This window comes from Bombus vosnesenskii, unplaced genomic scaffold (assembly GCF_011952255.1).
Source record: "Bombus vosnesenskii isolate JDL3184/JDL3185 unplaced genomic scaffold, Bvos_JDL3184-5_v1.1 scf7180000013292, whole genome shotgun sequence".
NCBI classification, from domain to species: Eukaryota; Metazoa; Arthropoda; class Insecta; order Hymenoptera; family Apidae; genus Bombus; species Bombus vosnesenskii.
Genome location: NW_022882943.1, coordinates 5,134 through 17,264, shown reverse-complemented (window position 1 = coordinate 17,264; position 12,131 = coordinate 5,134). Strand labels below are relative to the sequence as shown.

General features: G+C 42.5%; 1 protein-coding gene across 1 annotated transcript; it reads left to right on the top strand.

Moving 5' to 3' along the window:
- The first annotated feature begins 277 nt into the window (after positions 1-277).
- Positions 278-1,330, top strand: LOC117232664. The gene is made up of 2 exons (XM_033492179.1): positions 278-543; positions 583-1,330. The coding sequence occupies exons 1-2, from the start codon at positions 278-280 to the stop codon at positions 1,328-1,330; spliced, it is 1,014 nt and encodes a 337-aa protein (XP_033348070.1).
- The last annotated feature ends 10,801 nt before the right edge of the window (positions 1,331-12,131 follow it).

Genomic DNA, 12,131 nt, shown 5'->3' with positions numbered 1-12,131 from the left:
GCGAATGAACCTCCCTATATCGGGTGCGAGGTCAGTGCTGATTGCAAGGCTGAATCGGGCGTGTAGGGCTGGACAATCGTATCGTAAGGGATCGACGGGCGGTGAAGAGCTAACCGGTCAACGAGATTTAGAAAACGTACAGAGAGCTGAGCGTGATTGTAACGAAGATGAAGATGTTGAGAAAATGAATACGAAGGAGTTGAAGGAGCGCCTCGCTAGTTTGGGTTTAAAAACGACGGGAAGAAAAGTAGAATTACGCGCACGGCTACAAGCGGCCATGGATGGTAACGACAGATCGTCGGAAGAAGAAAGCGACGACGAAAGTGAGGATGAAGAGGACAAGAAAAACGCAAGGGGATACAAGAAAGATACGCGAAGGATGTATCAGGACCGTGCCGAATGTTGTCGAAGGGCATGCGTTGGTTCGACACTGAGTTTTAAAGACGTCGAAGATGCACTAGAGTCGTTTAGTGGCAACAGAGGTGAAAATGTCGAACGATGGTTCGAGTCGTTCGAGGAAGTCGCTGATACGTGCATGTGGTCGGACGGGCAGAAGGCAGTCTACGCCAGGAAGCTGCTGAGGGGATCAGCGAAAATATTCGCGAGCTTCGAGTGTCATGCCAGGACTTGGCATGAGTTGAAGAGGGGGCTAGTGAAAGAATTTTCGAGGAAAGTCAACAGTAGGCAAGTACATCAGAAACTTGAAGAAACAAAAAAGGAGAGTGATGAAGCATGTTTGGCTTACATGTACCGCATGTTCGAAATAGCCAACCATGTGGACATAGAGGAGGAAGCAAAGGTGGAATACATAGTGGATGGAATAATAGACGACGAGAACAATAAGGCTATATTGTACGGCGCTACGTCAATCAAAGAGTTGAGGAAGAGGTTAGTGATGTACGAAGAGCAGAAGAGTCGCAGAGCAAAGTCGATTGTGAAGCCAGCTAAAACCCAGAAGAACGGGAAGCCCAGTCAATCTGTAGATGCAATGAAGAAAAGAAGATGCTTCATTTGCGGTAGTGAGGATCATCTAAGTGTTAAGTGTCCGGAGAGGGGAGAAGGTGTTAGGTGTTCCGAGTGCAGCGGATTTGGACATATTGCAGCGAGGTGTACGGCACGACCGAAAGAGACTTGCGTAGTGTCAAGATCCGAAAAGGGGAAGTATGTGAAGGAAGTGGCGATAGATGATTGTAGGTTTGTGGCACTAGTGGATACGGGTAGTGATCTCACGTTCATTCGATCAGACGAGTATGCGAGGTTAGGGTCACCACCGCTAGGTAAATGCAAGCTTAAGTTCGACGGTGTTGGTTCCGCTGGCAATGAGACCTGAGGTGAATTCACCAAGGTAATGACGGTTGATGGGTGTAAACTGCCAATCACTTTGCACGTTGTTTCAAACAAAATATTGACGAGGCACGGCCTGTTGTTAGGCACTGATTTTCTGGATCAGGTAGAGTTACGGGTTAAACGGGGCGAAGTGACTTTCTTGCGGCTTGACGAACAGACTAACAAAGACGTGTCGGATGTGGTTAGAATTAACGTAGTAGAACAGACTGACGAAACAGACCTAACACACGTACAGGAACCGCATTATCGTGAAGCGATTCGAGATATCGTTAGGGGGTATAGGCCGGAGAAGAAGCGAGACGTCGGAATAACCGCAAAAGTAGTTCGCCTCGTCCGATTTCCGCGTTCACATCGCTTTCACGATGGTTAGGCGTTTCTTCGTTCGTTTCTAACGCTGAGTTTTCCCGTGTCGCAGTCAACCCATATTTGGATGTGTGTACACGTTGCACAGAAAATGTGGTCGGGGGTTGAAACGCGGACAGAATGGAAAACGGACTATGGGAAACGCCGAGAAAGAGGCGTCGATGAGTTGAAGACACGTCGATGCTGAAGTACACGTGTATCTCGCGTCTTATAGCGAAGGAAGGATACGTGTGAAATTTTAGAAAATATTGGCTGGAAAATGTTCTAACGGACATTGAAGAAACGAATTTAAATTGTAAAAAGAAAAAGATGGTAGCCTAAAGACGTTCCGTTTTCTGTCCCATTACGGAAAACTGCAAAAGCTATGTATCTTGAGAACAGATAAAGTTAAGAAATGAAAAGGAAAAATTCGATTTACTATGTATTTTCGCTATATTTTATATTTACTGTATATTATCGGAATAGCCATCCCTGATTCAGAAAATCAATTACATATATCCCTTGGCGAGAGGGAGTGAGAATTAATCCGATTAATTGTAATGGTGGATCAGCTGGATCCTCATATTCTGAACGTCCAGAGACTCGCTAACTACGAAGCAACTGGTCTGTTTGTGACGCCTATCAATTGTTTGCTAGAGATTAATCTGCTGGTAAGCAGCGTCAAAATGCGACGATAACTAAACCGTCCGAAGATCGAATTATAGCAAATGAAACGCGTCTCTGCGCTAGTCTGACCGATTAACAGGGCCTATGGGGGTGGCTTTCAAATTTGCAAGCAAGGAATTACCGTGTAACGAGCAACTCGTATCGATTATTCAATGGGTTCATATGAAGGCGAATAGAAACTCGAACTCGAAACGTTTTCGAGTCGACGCTGAGTATCGCGTTCATCCTTTAAATGCTACTTCAACATGGGCAAACGTTCATTTTGGTAATGTCGAGTTTTCTCATTGAATAATCTTCCGTTTGTCGATTTTACACGCTTAACCGACTAGATAAATTCGATGATTTTAAGCAACATAATTAATGTAATTGATTAATTTTTCTTAAAGTGTGAACTATGGATGAAAGATTAGAAACCGTGACATTACAGAGTACAAAGTTAGAAATACAGGGGAACTTTATATTTTTCTTCACTGCTGATTAATTTCTTGCTGAACGTGCAACGACTCGGGAAAACTGCCGTTGCCTGTTGCAAACTGATCGTAACGTACATAGATCAAGGAACATCACAAATTTCACTTGACTACTTACGTTCGTACAACGAAGAATCCACATAATACAGTACGGCTAATATATCACTATAGAAATCGGATGGTTATACATACGCAACAATTTGGAAGAGGATATTTGCTTTCGGGTTGGGAATATCAGGGAATAGAATTGTTATTATGCGAATGACTGACGTTGATTCAATGTAATTAGTTAGGAGTAGAATTACAGTAGAAAAGGCATCAATACGATGGAATTGCACAGTTATTGTAAAAAAACAAACGATACTATATAATATATTTAGGTATACAGAAACAGTGACACTTCTGTATTGTCAATTATGATATAATTAAATGAGGTAATACGAATAATTGTAAATGCTATTAAATTGTTAAATTTTAATAATTTCCAATTCATCTTCGTATCAAAGCAAATACGAACAATTTACAACGTTGCTAGTTATGACAATAAATTTCTATTTCTCGTGTCAGTAATTTCAAATGTCGTTGGTTGCAATCAAAAATCTGTCGGCGGAAAATTTTCACCCAAGCTTCGACAAATAAATGAAACATCGTATTATTCTCGGTCAATATCGAGTCACTTTCGAGATTACACGAATAAAATTTAAAAAAACTTTTTTGATGAATTGCTCGTCGAGGCATCGTTCTGATGTCGATATCGCATTAAGCAACTCGAAGATCGAAGTCTTGGTAACGAGATTGTCGCGTCAAAGACGAAGCGAGACCTATTACCCAGGCGATGATGGAAGCTATGCAACTATAAAGAATACTAGCGCCTTTTTCTACGATTTTATACGACTCGATGCCAGTCGAAACTCTTGGAAAATATTGCAACAAAAAGTCAATATATAAAACAAAAAATAGGAGGTTTTTCCTTAAAGCAATTTAATCACTGTCCACGCAACTTTTATTGTTCTCATCTAGAACCGAGCAAGAAAAATAACTATTTTATTTTTATACCTTCTCTATATTGGGATTGTAAAAATTTGTCTGTTTGAAATGCATTGGAAAATTTCGTCGAATTATAAAGTTACACCGTTGGTTGTCACCATAGAATCGATTTTAGAATGGATTTTAAAATAACGTAAGAACGATTTTAATGAAATTTTGAGAGTACATATGTACGTACATAGAGAAGCGAATGTAGTTCACACGCATTGCTACTAGGAATATTTGTGACCTACATAGGTTTCAGGGAAAATAAATGTCTGTTGCAAATAACACTAATTACAAATTCTATTTTTTCAAGCTTCGTGAAAACTCACATGAGAAATTAACCTGTCGAGATTCAGCATTTTTATATGTCGGATCACGATTCGAATTTTGGGCGCGCGACGACTCTTCATGTGGACTAGCCATCGTTTCACAAAGCCGAGATTTTATTTACACGTGTATACAGGTCTATCATTAAGCTTAACAAATAATAAGTACAACTAATAATAAGTCTAACAAACACTAAGCCTAATGAATAATACGATCTACGAATAATTAAATTAAATAATATTATTAGCAATGTTTGAGTTCAAACGAATCCACGGTCACCGGGATAACTCCTTACTAAGCGAAACTAACTTAGACGCAAATGCGATCGTCGAAAATGCTCGATGTATCACTCTCCAAGGCAATCGCAAGAATGCCAGCCTCGTGGAGATTTTTCCCCCTGTACGATTGCATTTTGTTTTCTATACCCGTTTGGAAGCATCGAGAAGGTTCCAAACGCCGTTGCTAGGCACACTCGTTGGAAGCATCGAGAAAGTTCCAAACGCCGTTGCTAGGCAGTTTCTGCCTGGAGTTTTGATTCCTAATACAATGTATGTCCCATTGCATCGGCACCTCCGAGGCAACATCACACGTGGCTAGGCCCGCTCTCGAGGCCGCATGCCGCCACAACCACATTTCTCGGAAAACACATACAACCACTCCAGACCTCCGTTAGATAAAACATCCATCCCGTGACCGTGGCTACGTTCAGTGACCTATTGTCACCTCGAACCCAATCTCGCTTATTACAAATCTTAAGCAATTACAACTATAATAAAATCTAGGCTAAGGTACTAGAGGATGTTCCCAAGATTTCCAAGGAAAGGCTTCGGCTTTCCTTTCATCTCCGACACGGCCATCCTGACTATCACACGTCCTCGGGTGTACCTTCGTCAACAAAACAAAAGGAAACAAGATTAGTATCATTGTGATTGGCATTCAAAGTGCCAGTTGCATTCTGCGTGCTTTCAGTCGGGTCATAATGACATGACAGACCATTCTCGATTTCACACCCAAATGGGTCTCATCCTTCGAATCGCACATACTCTCAAAGTTCGTTACATAACCAGCCTCGTAACACAATCGCTGTCAACACTAGACCGCCTCCAGCCTCATGACATTGTCACTGTCGGTACTAGACCAGCTCCAGCTTCGTGACATCGTCGCTGTCGGTACTAGACCAGCTCCAAATCCGTGACATTGTCGCTGTCGGTACTAGACCAGCTCCAACCTCGTGACATTGTCGCCGTCGGTACTAAACCGGCTCCCAGCTTCATGACATCGTCACTTCCAGTGCCTGACCGCACTGAACTCCATCCCATGGCCGCACCTGGGCTCATATAATTCTACGATCCTCTGGGATCGGGGTACTCACATCGCCATGGTCACTGTCCTCGTCATCACAACAGACATCCAACTCCGCAGGAATGCAACTATCCGGCATTTTCCTTAACCTGTCATGACTGTACTTGTATGACCTTTTCCCATCCAGTGTTTTCACGGTATATCGGTCTCCTTCCAGGACCTCCGATATTACAAACGGACCCCTGAATTTTGGATCCAATTTTGTCTGGTTCCTTTCTTCATTTTGGCGTAGTACCAAATCACCGGGATTAAACCTAACTACTTTAGCTTTGGTTTTATCGAATCTCTCTTTGTCATACCTAGCACTAGTTTCCATCTCTTTTATTGCCTGTTGTCTTACACTGGAGATATCTATTTCTTTTTCCTCGATGTTATCAGGTAGTAATAAGTCATACGGTCTTGCTGCTCTACCAATCAATAACTCTAAAGGACTCGATTTGGTTACGCGGCTGATGGTGCAATTCAAAGCCAATTGCATCTCCCCGATCGCGTCTTGCCATGAACGCCCGGTCGTTTCTACCGTTGTGAACATATTTTTTAACGTGCTCATAACACGTTCTACTTGCCCATTGGCCCTACTTGCACCGGTCGCGATCAAATGAACTTTGATTTGTTTGCTTGCACAGAATTCTTGAAATTCCCGGCCCGTGAAACATCTACCCTGATCTGCTATTACCCGACAGGGACTACCGAACAAAAACACGGCGGACTTAAGTGCCTTGATAACGCTAAGCGAATCCAATTTGCGTGTGTGATGTAAGTGCACGAATTTCGTAAAGGCATCGATCAAGACGACGACATACTCTTTTGAGTCATTCTTGCCACTCAGCTTGCCCGTTATGTCCATGTGCACCGTATGCCACGGTATGCCGGTCTTAGGTATAGGATGCAGTTCAGCCTGTATTTTACCTGAACTAGCCTTCGAAACTCTACAAGCATGGCAGTTCTCGACAAATTTGCGAACGTACTTCGCCATTCCCTCGAACCAATAATACTCATAGAGCTTCTCGAGCGTTTTATCCCATCCTAAGTGCATAATTGACTGATGCACATGGTTGATGACGGACCATCTAAAACCTCTCGGAACAATGGGTAAGCAAAGGGTTCTGCCCTTTCGTTGTATTTTACGGTAAAGTGTACCGGATCGCAGTTCGTAGGTATTCGCGATATCTTCCGCGAGCTCTTCGTTCTGTAATTTATTAACGATTTCGGAGATTTGCGGATCGCGGCGTTGTTCCGCTAATAGCCAATCTTCGGAGATCTCGGCCAGATTAATCTCTTTCTCTGCGACCTTGTCTATCGTACGGCGATTCAAGTCTACGGGGTTTCGCGAAAAGAAATCTACGTGGGCCATTCGTTTACCCTCTCGATACATGATGTCAAAATCGAATGTTTGCAAATAAGCCCACCACCTATAAACCCGGTCGTTTAAGTTTACTTTGTTGCTGGAGGCTTTCAAGGAATTACAGTCGGTAACTACTAAGAATTTCCGTCCATGTAAGTAGTGTCGGAAATGCTTGACGGCGCTTACTACTGCTAGTGTCTCCAGTTCGTACGAATGATACCTAGATTCCGCGGGACTGGTTCTTTTACTATAATATTCGATGACTCTGTTTTCCTTTTCGACTTTGTGCATTAAAATAGCTCCATACCCCTCCGAACTAGCGTCGGTATGTAGCTCTATGGGATGATTGGGATCAAATATCATTCACTGGCGCGTCGGTCAGAACGGAAATTATCTGTTGTCTTATCTTTTCGTGCCTGTCCGTCCAAGTTATGTGCTTGTTACTAGAAGTGAGTGCGTACAAGGGTTTCATCACTTGTGAAAATTTAGGAATAAATTTTCGGAAGTAAGAGGCCAAACCTATGAACTGCCTAAGCTGTGTGACAGTCGACGGTGCAGGTAAAGAATTCAAAGCTTGTATTTTTCCCGGGTTTGGACGAACTTCTCCGTTACGAATTACATATCCCAAATAAAGTACCGACGTTTTCAGAAAAGAACATTTAGCGAAATTGAAAGAAAATCCGGCGTTTACGAGAGTGTTTAGTACAGTGTGCAACCTTTCTAGAGCTTGATCTATTGAGTCGGCGATTATTAGAACGTCGCCCAAACAAACAATGACATACGAATAAGCGAGGTCGCCTAAGGCCTTGAAAATGGCTCTCTGGAAAACGGCTGGTGCATTTTTCAATCCAAACGGCATCGTCACGTATTCGTATTGACCGTCGGGGGTAACGAACGCAGTATATTCCGTCGAGTTAGGATGAATGGGGATCTGGTGAAATCCGCTAGCCATGTCCAGGCTAATGAAGTATCTCGCACTCTGCAATCTCGCGATTTGGTCAGCAATAAGGGGGAAGGGATACCGATCCGCGACCGTATTTTTATTCAGCGCTCGAAAGTCTACACACAATCTGTCTGAGCCGTCCTTCTTCTTCACGAGTATCATAGGGCTCGCGAACGGCGAATTACTAGGTTTTACGATTTGTGCTTTCATTAATTCGTCTATTCTCTCGCGTACTATTCTTCGCTCTTCCTCGCTAAGCCTGTAAGGGCTTCTCTGCACAGTGACGTTGGGATCAATTAGCCGTATTTCCAACTGACCCGTATTGACGCGAGTACGCGGGAAACCCGTAATGAATGATTCTTTAAATTTTTCGAGAACAGAGATTAATCGATCTCTGTCGTTACCGATCACATCAGTGTCAACCTCGTTAATGTTGACCGCATCTTCCGCGACTTTACCACAAGCGTTAACGACCTTTGTTTTACAAATAACGAGGCTATTTTGCGTGATATTTACGTCGAATCCCTGGCTCAAAATCTCGCGACCAATCATGATATCGTATTTTAGGTAATCGTCGGCAAGGACATGAAAAACTATCTCCAATGTAAGACCGTTAATACAAACAGTGGACAAAATCTGAAGTGTACTCTTAATACAAGTATTCCCGATCCCTCGCATCACTATCACATCGGTTATTCTTTTACCCGAAAATTTCGAGGCTAGGGACTCTTTGATTAACGAACACTCGGCCCCAGAATCAAAGTAAAATGGATACGACTCACCCAGATGGCTTAATCTACCAGCCGGAGCTTCCACTACACAGGAGTCGATCCGGCGTTCGTCAATGGAATCGTGGTTTCTTTACCGCGATGATGGGCAATTAGGCGCGATATGTCCCTCCTCGTGGCATTTGAAGCAGGTCACCTTCGACGATGCGGCTGGTCGTTTTTCCTTCGGGTTTCGTATATCCTGCTCCTTCCCCGTTTGTATTTGCAGGCGACACTCCGTTCTCCTATGTCCGAGAGCACCACAGCGGTAGCACTTAATCCGAGGAACTGATAGCCTGCTTCGTTTAGCTTCAGGTTCCGTTAGTGAATTTCTTGGCGAAAATGTCGGCTGATCGTTGTAAGGGAGAATCCTCATTTCATCATGAAATTGGTCCTCCGTCCTGATATTATTCGCGAGCGTTAGTCGCCGAAAGCGTCGATCTTGTGAACTCAGTATATAAAGGGCGAGGGCATTGATCACTTCGGGCATCGTTAGATCCTGCAACTTCATCTGCAGCATGGAGCGGAGGCGACTACCGTACGCTCCCGGGGATTCAGTCTCCGACGGTCGTTCTCTGGATATCCTTATTAACGCCGAAGCGGCTGTCTCTCTGCCACCAAAACGCGAAAGAAATTGTTCCTTAAACGTTGGCCAGGTAAGCTTTCCACCGCGCACCATTTGTGAAAGCCAATGCGCAGCAGGACCCCTGAGGGCGCGATTTAGAGCGGAAAGTAACGCACTATCTTGCATCGGGTGGTCTTTCAAAATCAAATCAGCATGAGAGCACCACGCGGATGGATCGGCGCCCGCACCTTCGGGGTCAAAACGTGGTAACGTTGCATCCTTAGATTCCGTACTCGGTCTTTGCTCCTCCGGTTTGTGCGCTAGCGTCTGAATTAACTCGCGCATAAGGACCATTTGCTCTTGTAGCACTTTAAACGGTTCTAATCCCACTTCTGATGTCGGATCACGATTCGAATTTTGGGCGCGCGACGACTCTTCATGTGGACTAGCCATCGTTTCACAAAGCCGAGATTTTATTTACACGTGTATACAGGTCTATCACTAAGCTTAACAAATAATAAGTACAACTAATAATAAGTCTAACAAACACTAAGCCTAATGAATAATACGATCTACGAATAATTAAATTAAATAATACTATTAGCAATGTTTGAGTTCAAACGAATCCACGGTCACCGGGATAACTCCTTACTAAGCGAAACTAACTTAGACGCAAATGCGATCGTCGAAAATGCTCGATGTATCACTCTCCAAGGCAATCGCAAGAATGCCAGCCTCGTGGAGATTTTTCTCCCTGTACGATTGCATTTTGTTTTCTATACCCGTTTGGAAGCATCGAGAAGGTTCCAAACGCCGTTGCTAGGCACACTCGTTGGAAGCATCGAGAAAGTTCCAAACGCCGTTGCTAGGCAGTTTCTGCCTGGAGTTTTGATTACTAATACAATGTATGTCCCATTGCATCGGCACCTCCGAGGCAACATCACACGTGGCTAGGCCCGCTCTCGAGGCCGCATGCCGCCACAACCACATTTCTCGGAAAACACATACAACCACTCCAGACCTCCGTTAGATAAAACATCCATCCCGTGACCGTGGCTACGTTCAGCGACCTATTGTCACCTCGAACCCAATCTCGCTTATTACAAATCTTAAGCAATTACAACTATAATAAAATCTAGGCTAAGGTACTAGAGGATGTTCCCAAGGTTTCCAAGGAAAGGCTTCGGCTTTCCTTTCATCTCCGACATATATAATACTATCTTGACAAGTACATTTTACAAACAAACGAATATTACTAATTCGATACGAATAATTAATTAGTTTTTCAAGTTTTCTAAGATAAATAATAGAATCAGACATTATTCTAATTTCCACGAAGATCCATTGAAATATAATATCAGAAAATGATCTATTAACAATTTCAATTTTATTCGACGCTACTATAACCCTTCGCAATCGAGGGCTCCGCTAATAATATCAAATAAATTAAATAATTAATAAATTAAAAATTTAATAAATCAATAAATTAAAAATTTGTCCTTAACCTGTCAAATCATAACTATCTCACGTATTCTTGCAACGAACAGGTAAGATACAATCATAAAAATAAACCGACGTATTGGCCGAAGATATATTACACTACCAAGCAAAATCGTATCGCACTGCGCGATGATAGTGAGTGAGTGAGTAGGTGATGAGTGATGCGGCTATGACTCTTCATTCTACGCATATATTTAACCAATTATACGAAAACACGTTCTTTCTACTGAAATTACTTGGAGTATCTGGTAATATGAATAAATGAAACCTTCGAATGCAAAGTATTAATATTATTAACGAAAATTAGAAATATAATTTATCAAACGGGATACGTGTATATAGTAAACCAAAGAATACAATGAATTATGCAATAACGACAGAAAAATTAACAGATATGACCAGATCTAATTGTTCAACCGCTATACCCCTACATGTTCGAATCCTTGGGCGAACACCAGCAAACAGTTCGATCGATATTTTTCAACCTTCGAATTAGCTGTTATAACTAAAATATTTTCCATCGTTACAATGCATCCTGTCCCCAATTACATCGTTAATTTCGTTTCCGAGGTTCCGCTACAATACTTCGCAACGAGCAATTCAATAATTGAGACGACACGCGTGATGCGCAGCAGTACGCTGGCCGTGAATCAATTGCATCGGATTACCTCGATTAATACGATTTTCTAGGACTACGCTGTAATGTCGAGTTAATTAATACGATAAAGTGCAATCGCGATCCAATGGAAACGCCTTCATTCTTACTTTTTCGCGCGATTTCACATCGGAGTCTAAGGAAAACGAGCTGCATCTTGCGGCATCTTGCGGAAAAACTGAAATTCATAGGACACAGGAAACCTGGTAAACAATAAATACGGCATGGTTCCACGATATGGACGCAAAATCAATGCTGGATGGCACGCTAATTCGATTGGCGGCTGGACAGGTCGAAGCATAGAGCTCAAAGTGTTTCCTCAAAGTGTTTCCGTTCCCTCATCCTCCCTTCAATAAATCTTGTTTCTCTCTCTCTCTCTCTCTCTCCCCTCTCTGTCTCTTTCTCTTTCTCCTCCGAAAACTTGATCATCCGATTTGTGTAACGGAGTTTATTTTGTCTTTCTGTTAATAATCTGTTAATACCAATAAGTTGCCTAATCGCGACACTTCTCGAGAAAATTTCTTTTAATCGCAAGGCCGCATAATTTTGACGAAATCCATGTGAAAAGAATGTCCGGAATTAGGATGAAAAATATGTTTATATTTCATACATGTATATGTTTCAAAATAGTTGCAATATAGAAATACCTTGTTTGTAAAGAAGGTTGACTCTATTGAGATTAATCGTTTGGTTTCTGAAGAGTTCAATGTGAATAAGGTTTTACGGTAAATTGAAAGATGTAAAAATACGCGCGAAAGTGTACAAATATGCAAAGTCTAGCAGCTATTA